Source organism: Elephas maximus, chromosome 13, assembly GCF_024166365.1.
Source record: "Elephas maximus indicus isolate mEleMax1 chromosome 13, mEleMax1 primary haplotype, whole genome shotgun sequence".
Taxonomy (NCBI): Eukaryota; Metazoa; Chordata; class Mammalia; order Proboscidea; family Elephantidae; genus Elephas; species Elephas maximus.
Genome location: NC_064831.1, coordinates 105281264 through 105297127, shown reverse-complemented (window position 1 = coordinate 105297127; position 15864 = coordinate 105281264). Strand labels below are relative to the sequence as shown.

Here is a 15864-nt window from a genome sequence, read left to right as displayed (position 1 = left end):
CTGTCGCACAGCTTTCCTGACTTTAAACCAATCAGTATCCACTTGTTCTGTCCAAACAACTGCCTCTTGGTCTAAGTAAAGGTTCCTCGTGAGCAGGATTAAGTGTTTTGGAATTCCCATTCTTTGCAATGTTATCCATAATTTGTTATGAACCACACAGTCGAATGCCTTTGCATAGTCAATAAAACACAGGTAAACATCCTTGTGGTATTCTCTGCTTTCAACCAGGATCCATCTGACATCAGCAGTGATATCCCTGGTTCCACGTGCTCTTCTGAAACTGGCCTGAATTTCTGGCAGTTCCTGATCTCAGGGAGAAAGTATTCAGTCTTTCCCCACTGAGTATGATATTAGGTGTGGGTTTTTTTATAGATGCTTTTTTATCAGATTACAGAAGCTTCTTTTAATTCCTACTTTTTTGAGAATTTTTAACTTCAGTGGATATTGAATTTTGTTAAATGGTTTTTCTTTCTCAAATGATATGATTAAAGGGTTGTTTTTCGTTAGTCCGTTAATATGGTGGATTGCATTGACTGATATTTAAATATTGACCGAGCCTTGCATTACTGGGATAAACCCTCCTTGGTCATGGTGTATTATTATTTATATATATTGCGAAGTTTGATTTGCTAATACTTCGTTGAGAATTTTTTCGTCAGTGTTCATGAGGAATATTGGTTTGCAGTTTTTTTTTTCTTGTCCTGTCTTGTCATATTTTGGTATCAGGGTAAAGATAGCATCCTGTAAAGTGTCAGCAAGTGTCCTCTTTTGCTTTCTAGAAGAGATTGTGTAGAATTGGTGTTATTTCACTGTTAAGTGTTTGCTAGATTTCTCTTGTGAAACCAACTGGGCTGGAAGATTTCTTTCTCAGAAGGCGTGTAACCACGAATTCAATTCCTTTAACCTAGGACTGAGGAGTCCCTGGGTGATGCTACAGTTAAGCACTTGACCACTAGCGAAAAGTTGGCAGTTCGAACTCACCCAGAGATGCCTCAGAAGATAGGCCTGGTGATATGATTTTGAAAGGTCTTGAGAATGGCCTTGAAAACACTGTGGGGAAATTCTGTTCTGCATACATGGAGTCACCATGAGTCAAAATTGACTTGAGGATAACAAAAAACAATATAGGACTATCCAGGTTATCTATTTCTTCTTGGGTGGGTTTTCCTGGTTTATGACATGGAAGGAGTTGCTTCATTTCACTAACATGGTCCAGTATTCCTGTGTATAAGTTTTCTCTTAGCAGTCCTTTACTAACCTTGTGAGGCCTGTGGGATCTGTAGTGATATCCCTTCTTTCATTTCTGATATTGGTAATTTGTGTCTTTTCTCTTTTTCAGTTTTGCTAGCGATTTATCAATTTTGTTGGTCTTTTTAAAGAACCAGCTTTTAGTTTCGTTAATTTCTCTGTCTTTCATTGATTTCTGCTCTTACATTTGTTTTTCTCCCCCCTCCCCCCAATCTTCCTTTGGGTTTACTTTGCTCTCTTTTTCTGGTTTCTTAAGGTGGAAGCTTAGAGAGAAGACACTGTATTATTTCAGTTCTCCTGAATTTGTTGATATTTGTTTTATGAATTGTTTATGTTGTAGGATGTGTTCGGTCTTGTTCTGTGTGTGTTTAAAAAGCATACGTATCCTGCTCTTGTTTTGCGACTTGTACGGCAAACGGCAGTTAGATCTAGTTCAGTGTTCAGTTCTTCTAGACCCGCTCACTTTCTCTGTCTTCTTGTTTCGTTATTAGAAGGGGGGTGTTGGTTTTCCAGCTATAATTGTGGATTTGTCCATTTTTCTTTTCATTTCTATCAGTTATTGGCTCGTGTATTTTGCAGCTCTGTTGTTACATTTAGTATTATTCTTTCTTCTTGGTAAATTGACTGCTTTTATCATTATGTAATGTCTCTCTTATCCTTGGGTCTTTTCCTTACTCTCAAGTCTGTTTTGTCCGATATTAATATAGCCACTCCAGTTTTCTTTTGATTAGTGTTTGTGTGGTATATGTTTTTCTATCATTTTAGTTAAAAAATAAAACAAAAATCCTCAACTTTTTATTTTGAAATAATTATGTTTTTCTATCATTTTACTTAAAAAACAAAGCAAAATAAAAAAACCCAACTTTTTGTTTTGAAATAGCTACAGATTCACAGGATGTTGCAGAGGGAGTAATGAGAGGCCCTTTGTACCTTCACTGCCCCGGCTTCTCCCGTGGGTTATGTCCGACTCACTGGTTACATCACTTATCTATAAGTACAGCATCAGAACTAGGAAATTGATGTTGTATGTAGATGTGTATGATAATTCTCTGTCTTTTTGTCACATGTGTAGATTTCACGTAACTGCCACCACGGCCGAGGGTGGTGTTCGGCTCTTTTTGGTCTACACTCCTTTTCTGCCTACTTGTTTTATCTGTTAGTAGGAGGGCAGTTTGGACATGTCTAATTGTGAATTTGTCCATTTCTTTTTTCACTTCTAATAGTTTTTGTTTCTGTTTGTTTTGTAGCTCTGTTGATAGATGCCTGTACACATGTAGGATTGTTCTGTTTTGTGTTTTGAGCCTTTTATCATTATGTAATATTTCTCTTTATCCCTGGCAGTTTTCCTTGCTTTGAAGTTTGCTTTGCCTAATATCGTTTAGCATTTTATTTAAAGTAGGTTTCTTGTAGACACCATATAGTTTGGTTTTGTTTTTTATCCATTCTGACAGTCTCTCTCTTTTTGTTGCTGTTTTTAGACCATATACTTTTAATTCTGTGTTGGATATACACCTACCATTTTATTATCTGATTTTTTTTTTCCCCACTGTTTTTCATTCTTTTGTCCTTCCCTGCCTTCTTTTGGGTTATTTGAGTAGTTCTTGGTGTTCCCCTGTTGTTTATTAGTTGAGTTGTTGTTTCTCTCTTTGTACAGTGTTTCAGTGATTAATGTAGGTGTCACAGTATATCTCTAGCCCTTCACCGTCTGGTTATAGTTACTGTTGCATCACTACAAGTGGATCGTGAACTCACTGCCATTGATGAATGTGCATTAATCATTTTTGAATGAAAAGATTTAAAAAACTTTTTTTCTGGAGAGTAGTGAATGGGAGAATATTGGGAGCTGATAGGATGTTATTGAGACAGCCATGAAAGTACATATGCATTTGGGACGTTTTGTGGGTTAACAAGTTGTAATTCAAGGCGTCCTCATCATTCATAACAGTCTCCTGTGTGCTGTGGGACAGGCCAGAGTTGAATTTTGTAGATTCATTTTAGGTGTTTGTGTTTCTTCTGTAGAGTTTTGCTTGGTCGTCTTGTTCTGAGTGGTCCATTGGCCTCCGTGTCCCTTTTGTGGTGGACATATGCTCGATGACATTTGAGCAGCTGGATCTCCTACTACGTCAAGTGAGCGAGGGGATGGACGGCACTGCTGATTGGCCCCCACCGCAAGAGAAGGAGTGCATGGCAGTGGCAATGCTGAACCTCCTACGACTTCAGGTATCGATGATTTCCTGTCCTCTCCCTTTTTTTTTTTTTTTACCTTCTTTTTTATGAGTATCTGACACATTCACTGGGTGGAGCAAATGCTTCTACTCTGACACACAGGAGTCAGAATCAACTTGACAGAAGCTTGGTTTTGGAATCTGTCTGTGGCTCCCACAGTGAACATGGTTGGCTGCTGACTGAAAGACTGGCGGTTCGAATCTATCCAGGGGTGTCTTGGAAGAAGGGCCTGGCAGTTTAGAAAAATCAGCTGTTGAAAACCCTGTGGAGCACAGTCCTACTCTGACACACACATGGTTTGCCGTGAGTTGGAGTCAACTCAGTGGCAACTGTTTATTGGTTAGGTAGTTATAAGAATGTTTATGCATATTGAAGAGTGAGGTTTAGTCTAAGTGAATTGCTAATGAAAATTTTGACATATTTTAAAATAAGTTTATGGTGGAGTAATGTGTTTATGGCTTAAAAAAGAACTGATTACTTCATGTTTACCGTGTACGTCAATGCCTGAGTGAAGGACGAGTGCCTGCGGATTGTGACATTTCTGATCTGATCAGCTTCTTGGCATTCATCAGGGGAATTAATCTTAAATTTTCTTGTGTTTGTCTATGGAGGAAAGGCTGATGAGAGAGACAGAGAGACTGGCTGGATGGGCTGGCCTGCTTTTCCCCTTTATCGTGAAAGCTTTATTCAGTAAACTTGGCTCCCTACAGAAACACCTTCACTTAATCTCGGTTTAGTTTTATGTCTTTTGTTAAGTATCAAACTAAGAAAGGCCACAAAAAAAAATTTTTTTTTTTTTGTAAAAGTACAGCTAAAATCTGTGATCATTTTATTCTTTGTCCTTGGTAAAAAGGTCTTTGTAATAAAATCCCATAACTTACTGTCAGAAAAAAAGTTTCCTTTGACAAAGTAATTTCACTATGAGTCAGAATTGACTTGACAGCTTTGGGTTTATTACACAATGATTTCTGTGTAACCCATCATATGCCCCTGGTGGGCTGCCCCCCGCTCAGCTTCTAAACTGCACAGAAGTGAATGTCATGTCTAGTTATAATAAATTAACAAAAATTTAGAGGGTACTTAGCGTCCCCAGGAGTCGTCTTTGTGAACTAATTTCTTAGTTGCACCTGTGCTGTGGTGCCGTCATCATTCAGCCCCAGGTGTTGGTGGTTTTGCCGTGGTCTGAGGTGCTGGTGCTGCCATGAGCAGTGTGGTGGCGAGTAGCCACACTGTGCGTGCCTTAGTCATACACTTGGTGTCTTTTGGTCTGTATTTGGCCGGTAGCACATGTTATTCCATTTCTTTACTGTCAGTCTTTATAGGTCCTTATGTTTTAATTGTGTCTTTTTAAATTAGCTGGTATTGTATAGTCTTAAAATATCCAATCTGAGAGTGTTTATTCAATGGACGAATTTAACTCTTTTACAATTATTTTGATTATTAATGTGTTTGAATTTGTCTGAGATACATTAAACCTAGATTTTCTTTTCCACCTTCAGCATCGTAATTGTCAGGCCTTCTACCATATTACATTAGATTCAAGGCACACTGCTCCCAATTGCAGTTTGTAAGATACATTCTGATTTTAGAGGTGTTAAAACTTGAAGAAAAAAAAAAGGTGTCTCTTAGATTGGTGGGATGTAGTAATATTTTTTAACTTCCTCCCGATCAGTCATTCTCATCATCGTACACCTCAGTTTTCTGGAGGCCATATTTAGGGATACTGTCTTTTTTTCACCAGTTTGTTTTCTCACTGTTGCTTACATCACACTCCCCCCTGGGAGTGTTCTTGCTGAGATATCTCCTTCCTTTAGTTTCTTCATCGAAGTAGGTGAGTAGGAAAGTGAAAACTGTTAACTTCAACCTCTCAGAGTAATTTAGTGATACTTAGCTTTTTAGGTTACCCGTTTTTTTGTTAGCACTTTGAAGATACTAGTCGGTTGTCTCTAGACCTTTATTGTTGCTGACAAGAAATGTTGTATTAGTGTAATTGTTTCTTTGTAGCTAATTTGTCTTTCTCTTTGGTGGCCTTTCAGAGTTTTCTTTCTTTTGTAATTTTAATTAGGCATGGATTTATTTTTGTTTGTGTGACTTGGGGTTATGTCTTCTTATTCAATCTGAGATTTCATATCTTTGTTAAGTTTTGAAAAATCTTCATCATTATACAATTGAAATTGTTCTCCCCCTTTTACCTAGTTTTTCCCTGTAGAACTCTGATTAAACATGTTGAGCTTTCTTATTTTATCTTCTAAGTGTCACAGCTTTGATATTTTTAAATCTCTTTATGCTTTTTACTGCTTATCTCTTTATCTTTCAGTTCTGCCTTCTGGATGATTTGCTCAGCTCTCGCTTTCAATTCACAAATTCTTCCTTTAGCCGAACGCACCATATTGTTGAATTTACTCCCTTATTTAAGAAGTACATAATGACCACTTTTATAAGTGTTTTACAAGTATTAACTCATTGAATCCATGTAACAGCCCTATTAAAGATGAGAACCTCAATTTTTTAATGTATAAGATATAGATACATAAAATTTACCATGTTAACCATTTTTAAGTGTACAGTTCAGTGGCATTAATTACATTTACAAAGTTGTGCAATTATCCCAATTGTTTCCAAAACTTTTTCATTGTTCCAAATAGAAACTTAGTACCACTGAAGCAGTAACTTTCCCTTGCCCTCTTCCTGCCAGCCCCTGGTAACCACTGATCTACTTTGGTCTCTGTGCCTTTGCCTATTCTAGATATTTTGTAGGAACCTCTGTGTTAATTGTACAAAGGAGGAAGCATAGAGGTGTTAGGTGATGTACCCTCTACATGTAGAATCCGGATTCAAATCTGGAGTTCAGGTTCTTCCCAGCTCTGTTTTGAGGTTTTTATTTCCACACTGTTTTTCTCATTTCCAGGGTATATATTTGGGTCTTTTTCAAAATGTTTATCCTGCTTTATGATGTTCTTGTCTTCTGGATTCTGTCCTTCCTTGATCTCTAAGATTTTATTTATCCATTCCAATTATTTGTTGCCCTCTCTTGGGGTGTCCATAGTTCTTTTTTTTTCTGTCTGCAGACTCTCCCTTATGGTGCCTTGTCACTTTTGACTGGGAGGCCACTTGCAGGGGAAGTTTGCTCAGGGTGTCCCTTTGCCATTGCCTGTGAAGGAGGCCCTACAAGGGCAGTTTTGCATTTGCGTCTTGGAAGTTCTGTGGGTCTCTCAGGCTCTGATGGGTTTTGGTGTTCACTCTTGACTAGTGATCTCAATACCTTAAGTGGGTAGTATAAACTTGATTTCTTGTTTACTCATGGGGCAAGCTGGTCTCTGATTTCTCTTGAGTTTCATTCTACCCAAACCCTTTGGCAAATTAGTCCACCTGTGTCATTTCCTGAGCTGGTGGGCAGTTTGTGCCATTCCTGGGGGACTCAACAGGTGAGTGTTCTTTAATGGCTTCTGGCTTTCTGCAGGAAGCTGAGGTTCAGGGTGTGTTGTCTGGGACAGTTTGGAGTCGGCCCCCCCACCCCCGCCCCGTTCCCACTCTGGATATTGGTCTCAAGCCCAAAGACTTTGATTTGCTTTCAGAGCCCAGGACCCTATTGGCTCCTGTCTTTTGCTCTTGAAGATTTCCCTTGAATACTCCCAGTATGGCTGTAGAATTTGTTAAAGGTTTTGATTATATTACATACACTGTTTCTCTGGAGGTGGGGCTGAGGTGGCTGTTTCCACGTGGTTGTGGCCTCTGTTGATCTTGAGCTTTTCCGTATACGGACTTATAGTTGGGTTAAGAACCGTTCTTCTTAGAAAATACCATATCATGGGTTTTCAACTACTGTGGGTAAAATTATTTTAGTCCAGTATGTGTGTGTGTGTGTGTACGTACGTGTATATATATAGATACAGATATCTGCATGTAGATATATACATATAACCCATATTTTTACACAGATAATGCACGCCTTCTGTGTTTGTTTGCCCGCTCTGCCCCTGCCCTCTGAGCCTCCTTTTCAAGCGCTGCCAGGCCAATCATCTTACATGTGTTGCTCTAAAAAGAAAGTAGCAAAGCACGCTTAGGAGAACACCTCACAGGGGGAGGGCGCAGCTGGCAAACAAATGCAGAAGGCGTGAGTTCTTTGCTTAATAATACTGTGCGCGTGTGTGCGTGCGTGCACGTGTGCGGTATATGTGGAGCCCTGGTGGCACATGGTTAAGAGCTTGGCTGCTAACTAAAAGATCGGCAGTTGGAGTCTACCAGCTGCTCCATGGAAGCCCTATGGGACAGTTCTGTTCTGTCCTTTAGGGTCGCTGTGAGTCAGAATTGACTTGATGGCAACAGGTTTTATATTATATGTATATCTGAGAAGCACTTCTTTGTGTAAATTAATACCTCAAATTAAGTTTAATTCAAATCTTTGTTAAAGATTTTTAAATTCACTAATTTTTAGTAGTTCTAAGTGAAAATTGTTTTTCTCCTTTCAGTTGCATGCTGCCATTAGTCACCAGGTTGACCCAGAATTCCTTGGTTTAGGTCTGGGCAGTGTCCTCCTGAATAGCTTGAAGCAGACTGTGGTGACCCTGGCCAGCAGCGCGGGCGTCCTGACTACTGTGCAGGCAGCAGCTCAGGCGGTGCTGCAGAGCGGGTGGTCGGTGCTCCTGCCCACTGCGGAGGAGCGGGCTCGGGCACTCTCGGCGCTTTTGCCCTGTGCAGGTGAGCGTGGAGAGAAGTGGCTGTGTGTGGGTGGGAGTGCTGAGAGGGGGTGGTGCTTGATTCAGATTGTCACAACACTTTTCCCTTGTCAGTTTCAGGCAATGAAGTGAACATAAGCCCAGGTCGTCGATTCATGATTGATCTTCTGGTGGGCAGCCTCATGGCCGACGGAGGGTTAGAATCTGCCTTAAATGCCGCCATTACTGCTGAGATCCAGGTGTGGCCCTGGGAGTGCTGGTTAACTGGTTGGGGCTGTTCACTTATCAGTGAGATGAGGTTTAAAACACCACACATAATATATGTGAAGATGTAACTTCATTTCAGAATCGTTTAAAAAAAAAAAAACAACTAAAACTCAAACCTGAGTAACATCCAGGTATTCTTTTTAATTAACACTCTTAGTAATTAAAAAAAATTGTCTGATAGAATGTACTCACTTGAAGTGCCTGTTTCAGTGAGCCCGACAAATACCCTATTTGTTGTATGGAGCATTCGTGCTGCCTCAGAAGGTGCCTTGTGCCCTTGTCTCCATCAGCTATTGGTGAATTTTCCCTGTTCTAGAATTTAATATAAATGGAATCATATGTATATACTCCTGTGCCTGCTTTCTTTGCCCGAGATGATGGTTTTCAGATTCGTCCATGTTGTTGCGTATATCGTTCCTTTGTTTTTATTGCTAGGAGCGTTCTTTGTGTGGTTATAGCACGATTTGTTCATCCGTTCTCCTGTTGATAGACGTTTGGATTGTTTTCGGGTTTTTACTGTATAAAGCTACTGTGATCATTCTGTATATAAGTCTCTTGTTGAACATATGTTTATCTCTTGGGTCAGTCCTTAGGAGTGGAATTTGCTGAGCCCTAGGGTGCGTGTCCCTGTGGCATTGTTTTCAGTTATGTGTATTTCCCTCTCTTCACCCATCAGGATGTCAGGTTCTCCTCTACTGAATATTCTGCTGTTGTGCCCATTTTGTTCTGTTGCTTTGAGAGAGTCTGTCATATGGAAAGGGAGCCACTTTTTTTTTTCTTACACAACCACCTATTTTTACCATTTAGGTGTTCGATATTTTTACTGCTATAAATAATTTTTTCATTATATTCTTGTAGATATGTAAGTAATTGAGTACAAAAATTATTATTACGAAAAAGATCTAGAAATGGAATTGTTCGGTCAAAAGCATGCATATTTTAAGCTTTCTGAGACATGTTGCCTTCTTATCCTTAGGAAAGTTTGCACCAGCATCACTCCCACCGCTGAGTTCATGAGGGTCTTTATTCCCAGACTCATTGAACTGCTGGAGGGCACTACTGGTGTTCAGACTATTCTGGTTTTTGCCCATAGAAAATAAGGCCCAGAAGGAAGGAACTTTGTTTACTTTTCACGGTAAATTCAGTTGCTAGAAAAATGCTTGGTACATAGTAGGTCCTCAGGAATTTTGGTTTCATTTGACTAGAAAAAGATAGAATCTTTTTTATTTCTGTAAGGCTGGTAGTAATGTTCCCTCTTTCATTACTGATTTTCGGTATTTGTGTTAATTGCAGTGGTAGGGTTAGGAGGTACATGTCAACGAGGAAGATGTTAAAAGATTGGTAAAGTCAAAGGGTGAGGTGACATTCAAGGCCAGCAGATTGTGAGGTTGAAAAATGGTGTCAAAGCTGTGTAAAGCCCTCTTGGACAAGCCACAAAATTATTATAGGAGGAAGAACAAAAACTAGAACAATTGACTAAAGAGGTGTGGCAAGGCAGTCTTCTAACACTTTACCCATCGGTCAGGGACGAGAGGTGGCATTTTGTCAGCTGAACGCATTGAAGTAGAGTCTCACATGCAGACATAGAAGGAAGACAGTAATCCAGGCTGAATCCCTGGAGTGACTTGGCACATTTTTGCATCTCCTCACTTACCTTCGTAATGTGTAGAATCCTCTCTCTCTCTCTTTTTTTAATTTGCTTAAACCTTTATTAACTTTTTATTTTGTCATAATTTTAGTCTTACAGAAAAGTTACAAAAATAGTACAATGTTCTCATATACTTTTCATCCAGCTTCCCCTAATATTAACATTTCGCATAGTTGTAGTGCATTGATTTAAGAAATTAACATTGGGACATTGCTATTGACGTATACACTATATTTGGATTTCACCACCTTTTCCACTAATGTCCCTTTTGTTTCTAGGAACCATTCTAGGAACCCACATTGCATTTAATCATCATGTCTCAGTCTCTTTCTCTCTTTTTTTAAAAGTATTTTATTATGTTTTCAGTGAAGGTTTACACAACAGTTGAGGTTCCCATTCAACAGTTTCCACGCATTGGTTACGTTTGTCACAATATGTAAACATTCTCATTATTTCTGTTCTGGTTATTCTGTTTCCATTAATCTAGTTTCCCTGTCCCCTTACAAACTCATCTTTGTTTAAAAGTAATTGTTGACCATTTGGTCTCATATAGGTGATTTTTTAAAGGAGTCACTACTTATGGGTGATATTTATTTGTCCTGTAGGCTGGTTTCTTCTTTGAGTCTTCTTTCCTTCTTTCTCTTTTGCTCGGGATGAGTACCCACCCACCCACCACTGCCATCGAGTCGATTCCGACTCATAGTGACCCTATAGGACAGAGTAGAACTGCCCCATAGAGTTTCCAAGGAGTGCCTGGCGGATTTGAACTGCCGACCTCTTGGTTAGCAGCCATAGCACTTTACCACTACCCCACCAGGATTTCCAAAAGTGGAAGCACTGGGTATCGAACCCAGGACCTCGCGCATGCTAAGTGTGCACTCTGCCGCTGGGCTGTACCCCCGGTTCCGGATGAGTGGAGACTAGTAATTGTATCTTATGCGTTCACTCGCAAGCTTATGAGACTGCAGATACTCCTCCTAAAGTAGCGTGTAGAACATAACTTCATGAATTATATTATGCCAGTTGACTGAGATATCCCACGAGACTATGGTCCTCATCCTTCAAACTCAGGCATCCAGTTCCGTGAGGTGTTTAGTTACGTCTAAGAAGCATCCGTAACTGTGCCCCCATTTGCTTTGTTATATATATGAATATATTTTTGTACAGCCACATGTACATATATGTATACACACACACACACACACACACACACCCCTATACACATATGGCATAGTGGTTAAGAGTTTGGCTGTCAACAAAAGGTTGGCAGTTCGAATCTACCAGCTGCCCCTTGGAAACCCTATGAGGCGGTTTTAGTCTGTGCTGTAGGGTCGCTGGAAACCTTGGTGGTGTAGTGGTTAAGAGCTACGGCTGCTGAACAAAATGTTTGCAGTTCAGATCCACCAGGTGCTCCTTGGAAACCCTATGGGGCAGTTCTGCTCTGTCCTGTAGGGTTCCTATGAGTTGGAATCAACTTGACGGCAATGGTTTTTTTTTTTTTAAGTGGGTTCTCTATGAGTCAATCAATTCCACGGCAACGGGTTATACACATATGCCAACATACATGCATATATATCTGCACGTATTTTTTAGTTGTTTTTGCTATTGATTCAAAATTATATATGCCATAACTATTGCCAGCAGGTCCTTTTTTCTTGTGTGCTTTTTGTGACATCGTTTACCTTTATCAAGCTATGTACACTTCACCCTCATTTGGTGTTACTTTGCCCATCACCAAAAATACCAAGTGTCTACCATCTAGGGAGTGAATTCCTCCCTTTCCTTCTCTATCCCTGGTGACCACTAATGGACATTAGTTTCTGTATGTTTACTTGTTCGTGTCATTTCATAAAAATGGGAACATACAGTATTTTTCTGTGATTGATTTATTTGGCTCAACATAATGTCCTCCAGGTTCATCCAGGTTCCAAGATGTTTTGGGAACTCATTTTTCTGTATCACTGAGTAGTATTCCATCCTAGTGTGTACCTACCACATTTTACTTACCCTTCATCTGTTGGTAGAACTTAGGTTGTTTCCATCTTTTTGCTTTTGTGACTAGTGAGTGCTGCGATGAACGTAGATGGTGTGCATGTGACTGTCTGTGTCACTTCTGTTAGATCCCTAGTGTATATTATATACTTAGGAGTAGTGGAAGTTGGAATCAATTAGATGGCAGGGAGTTTTTTTTTTTAAATGGCAGCTCTACTTCTAGTTTTTTGAGAAAATGCCTGACTGTTTTCCCCAATAGCTGTACCATTTTGCATTTCCACCGGCAGTGGATGCGGGCTCCAATTTCTCCACATCCCCTCTAACACTTACTTTTCATTTTTTTTTTTTTGCTGTTCTAGTGGGAGTGAAATGGTATTTCACTGTGGTTTTGATTTACATTTCTCTGATGGCTGGTGATGTTGACCGTGTGTTCATGTGTCTGTTGTCCACTAGACTGTCCTTTTTGGTGAAGTGTTTATGTCCTTTGCCCACTTTTTGATTGGATTATTTGTCTTGTTGATGTTAAGCTGTAGAAGTTTTCTATGTATTTTAGATATTAGACCCTTATTAACTACATCATTTGTGAAGATTTTTTCCCAGTCTGAGGTTGTCCCTTTACTCCTTTGATAAAGTCTTTTGATGAACATAAGTATTTAAATTTTATGAGGTCCGAGTCGCCTACTTTGCTTTCTGTTGCTCGTGCATTCGTTGTCATGTTTGATAATCTATCATTGCAAAAAAAAAAAAAAAATTAGTTTCCAAAGTTTTGTTCCTGTATTTTCTTCTAAGAACTTTATGATTTTAGAGTTAACATTTAGGTTCTCCTTTGTCTCTTCAAATTCCTTAGTCTTCCCTTGTTTTTTACAGCCTTGATATTTTTTAAGAGTACTGGGTGATTATTTTGTAGAGTCTGCCTTAATTTGAATTTATCTATTAGATTGCAGTTGCATTTCTCATCAGAGAGCCAGAGGTGATCGGCCTCTCAGGGCGTCATCAGGGGGTACAAGATGGTTGTTGTATGTGTGATTAATGTTTGTGTTGATCTTGATCATTTGGTTAAGGAAGTATGTGCCAGAATTATCCACTGTAAAGATACTGTCTTTTCCTTTGTAATTAGGAAATATCTTGAGGGAGATGCTTTTAGACTACACATAGATCCTGTTTCTACTTAAACTTTTGCCCATTGATTTAGCATCCAACAATGAATTTTGTGTACCACCATTATTATTGCGATGTTCTAATAAGGATTATAGCTTCTAAAATATTACCATTATTGTCATACATACACATATGCAGAGAGACGTTGTTGTTAGTTGCCATCAAGCCAGTTCCAACTCTGTCAATCCTCTTGTGTTACATAGTAGAGTTGCTCCATAGGGTTTTCATGGCAGTGATCTTAACAGAAGCAGATTGCCAGACCTGTCTTTTGTGGTAGCACTGAGTGAGTTTGAACATAAATTTAGGCTAGTAGTTGAGTGCAAACTCTTTGTGCCACATAGGGACTGTCTCATTGCTTCTAACATATTGAAATTCTTCTGTAAGGAAGAGCCGTCCCATCTCCCCTGTTTATTTATTTAGTCATTTATATCAGCAAAGACTCATCAATATTTATTTTCTGGGTTATAATCCAATACTAATGTTTATTTTGTTACTCAAAGTGTTCTAGATTTGGCCATTGGGAGCTCCTTCCTGTTGACCCCTGTGTCCTTTTCAATTGTTTCCATTGTTTTTTGAACACTTCTTTGCTTTCTGGAGCCAAAGATGCTCCTGACTTGTCTTGGACTTTCCCTGCTCCAGCCTTGGAATCTAAGGAGACCTAGTTCTTTTTCTTGGGGAATGGTATTTAGAAAGGAGAATCTCTGCCATCAGACCATTTAAAAATGTAAAAACCATTCTTAATTCGAGGGCTAGACAAAAGCAGGCCGGATTTGGTCTGTGGGCCATAGTTTACAGAACCCTGTCTCATGGTATGGATGTGTATGAGCTACTTCCTTCTGAAAGAATAAATGCTTCATGGATTTTCCAAGCATCCGGTTTAGTGTAATTTGTTTATTTGGTCGTTCTTCAGTTCTTCATCATGCAGAGTTTTTTAGCACTGGAAGTTAGGAATGGGATTAGATGAGGTAGGTGACCCTTGAGGTCTTTGTCCTGACTCAGATAGGGCCTTGTCATTCAGTGTGAGAATTGCTGCTAGGTGTGCTAAAGGTCCAGCAGGGTAGACTGAGTTCAAAAGCTGGGGAGATAATTGGACTTGTGAGAGTTGGTGGAGGTTACTGTGTTGGAGAGAAAAAGTAATGTTTACAAAGTAGAGAGACTTTGTATATGGGGCAGATCCCATGTGTTGTTTGTGGGAGCCAGTAAAGGTATTAGGGATTTCATAAAGGAGGCTGGGGACCACTAGCATTGGCAATCTGGACATTGGATTGCAGGCAGAATGGTATGTTTAGAAACTGAGCAACTAAGTGGTAGGGTTTCCGACAGGTGGAGTTTGGGCAGATGTCATCAGGTGTGTGTGTTGGGACAGATGAAGGGATACTGAGGCAGTGAGGTCAGGGGTCAGCCTAGAGCTGCCTTCACAGTCTGCTTATGAGATAACTCTTAACCAGTTTCTTTTGTATGTGTTACAGGATATTGAAGCCAAAAAAGAAGCTCAGAAGGAAAAAGAAATCGACGAACAGGAAGCGAATGCCTCGTCATTTCATAGAAGTAGGACTCCATTAGATAAAGACCTTATTAATACAGGGATCTATGAATCTTCTGGAAAACAGTGCTTGCCTCTAGTTCAGCTTGTACAACAGCTTCTTAGGTAAGTACTATTAACTTTCATTAATTAAAATGTAAAAACTGATACCTAATTCAGCACTTGGAAAACTTCTAAATACATTTGGAATAACCTGGGCATGTGAATCTGTGTGATCAACTATACGTTTTATGAATCTAAGTACAGAGTAAGTATTTCTGATGAAAATTCAGTGTTCAAATTGAGATATGTTCTTAAGTATAAAAAGCACAGTGACTTTTGAAGACTTACTATGAAAAAAACCTAATGTGAAATATCTCTATAATTTTTCTTAATTATTGGTGGCGTAGTGGTTAAGTGCTATGGCTGCTAACCAAAAGGTCAGCAGTTCAAATCCACCAGGTGCTCCTTGGAAACTCTATGGGGCAGCTCTACTCTGTCCTATAGGGTCGCTATGAGTTGGAATCCACTCAACGGCAGTGGGTTTGGTTTGGTTTATTATAATACTACTTTGGAAATACTGGTATGAATAAAATACAGTATTAAAATTCATTTTGTGTGTTTCTTTTTACCTTTCTTAACGTGACTAATAGAAAAACTTCAACTTACGCCTATGTCTCACGCACGTTGTGCTGTCTGCAGGGGCCGCCTTCTGCACTTTCATCTTTACTCAGGGTGTTCTTTTGGTCCCTGCGGCATTTAGGGAGGAGTTGGTTCCATAGCAGGTTTAAAATAAACACATAACTGTTTAAAAAATACAAAATAAATACTTGAGCATAGAAGTGAATATCTCCTTACAAAACATTTAGAAAATAGAAAAGGAAAAATTCATTCACAGCTTCCTCACTATCAGAATGCTCACGACCCAGACTCTTTTCAAAGTGTAGACCACGTGCCCCTTCTTTTGGGGAGGCAGATGTTAGCATGAAGTGTTAGGGGTATGTGCTGACTTTGCTGATTGGTTATTTTAAAATATTCTAAAGATATATCATGTACTTTGTGCCTGGGAAAACTTGAGATAAAGAAATTTCTGTTTGCCAAAAGTAAACTGTGGAACAGATTTGAAA

At 39.4% G+C, this 15864-nt stretch overlaps 1 protein-coding gene across 5 annotated transcripts in view; it reads left to right on the top strand.

The window, feature by feature from the left end:
* HERC2 (HECT and RLD domain containing E3 ubiquitin protein ligase 2) overlaps positions 1-15864 on the top strand; it is a 316687-nt gene that overhangs the window by 119969 nt on the left and 180854 nt on the right. For all 5 annotated transcript variants that reach the window (XM_049906042.1, XM_049906045.1, XM_049906044.1 and 2 more), the window contains exons 18-21: positions 3268-3468; positions 7944-8172; positions 8265-8389; positions 14685-14863. In XM_049906042.1, coding sequence (XP_049761999.1) covers positions 3268-3468; positions 7944-8172; positions 8265-8389; positions 14685-14863 — 734 coding nt within the window. The remainder of the gene's footprint in view (positions 1-3267; positions 3469-7943; positions 8173-8264; positions 8390-14684; positions 14864-15864) is intronic.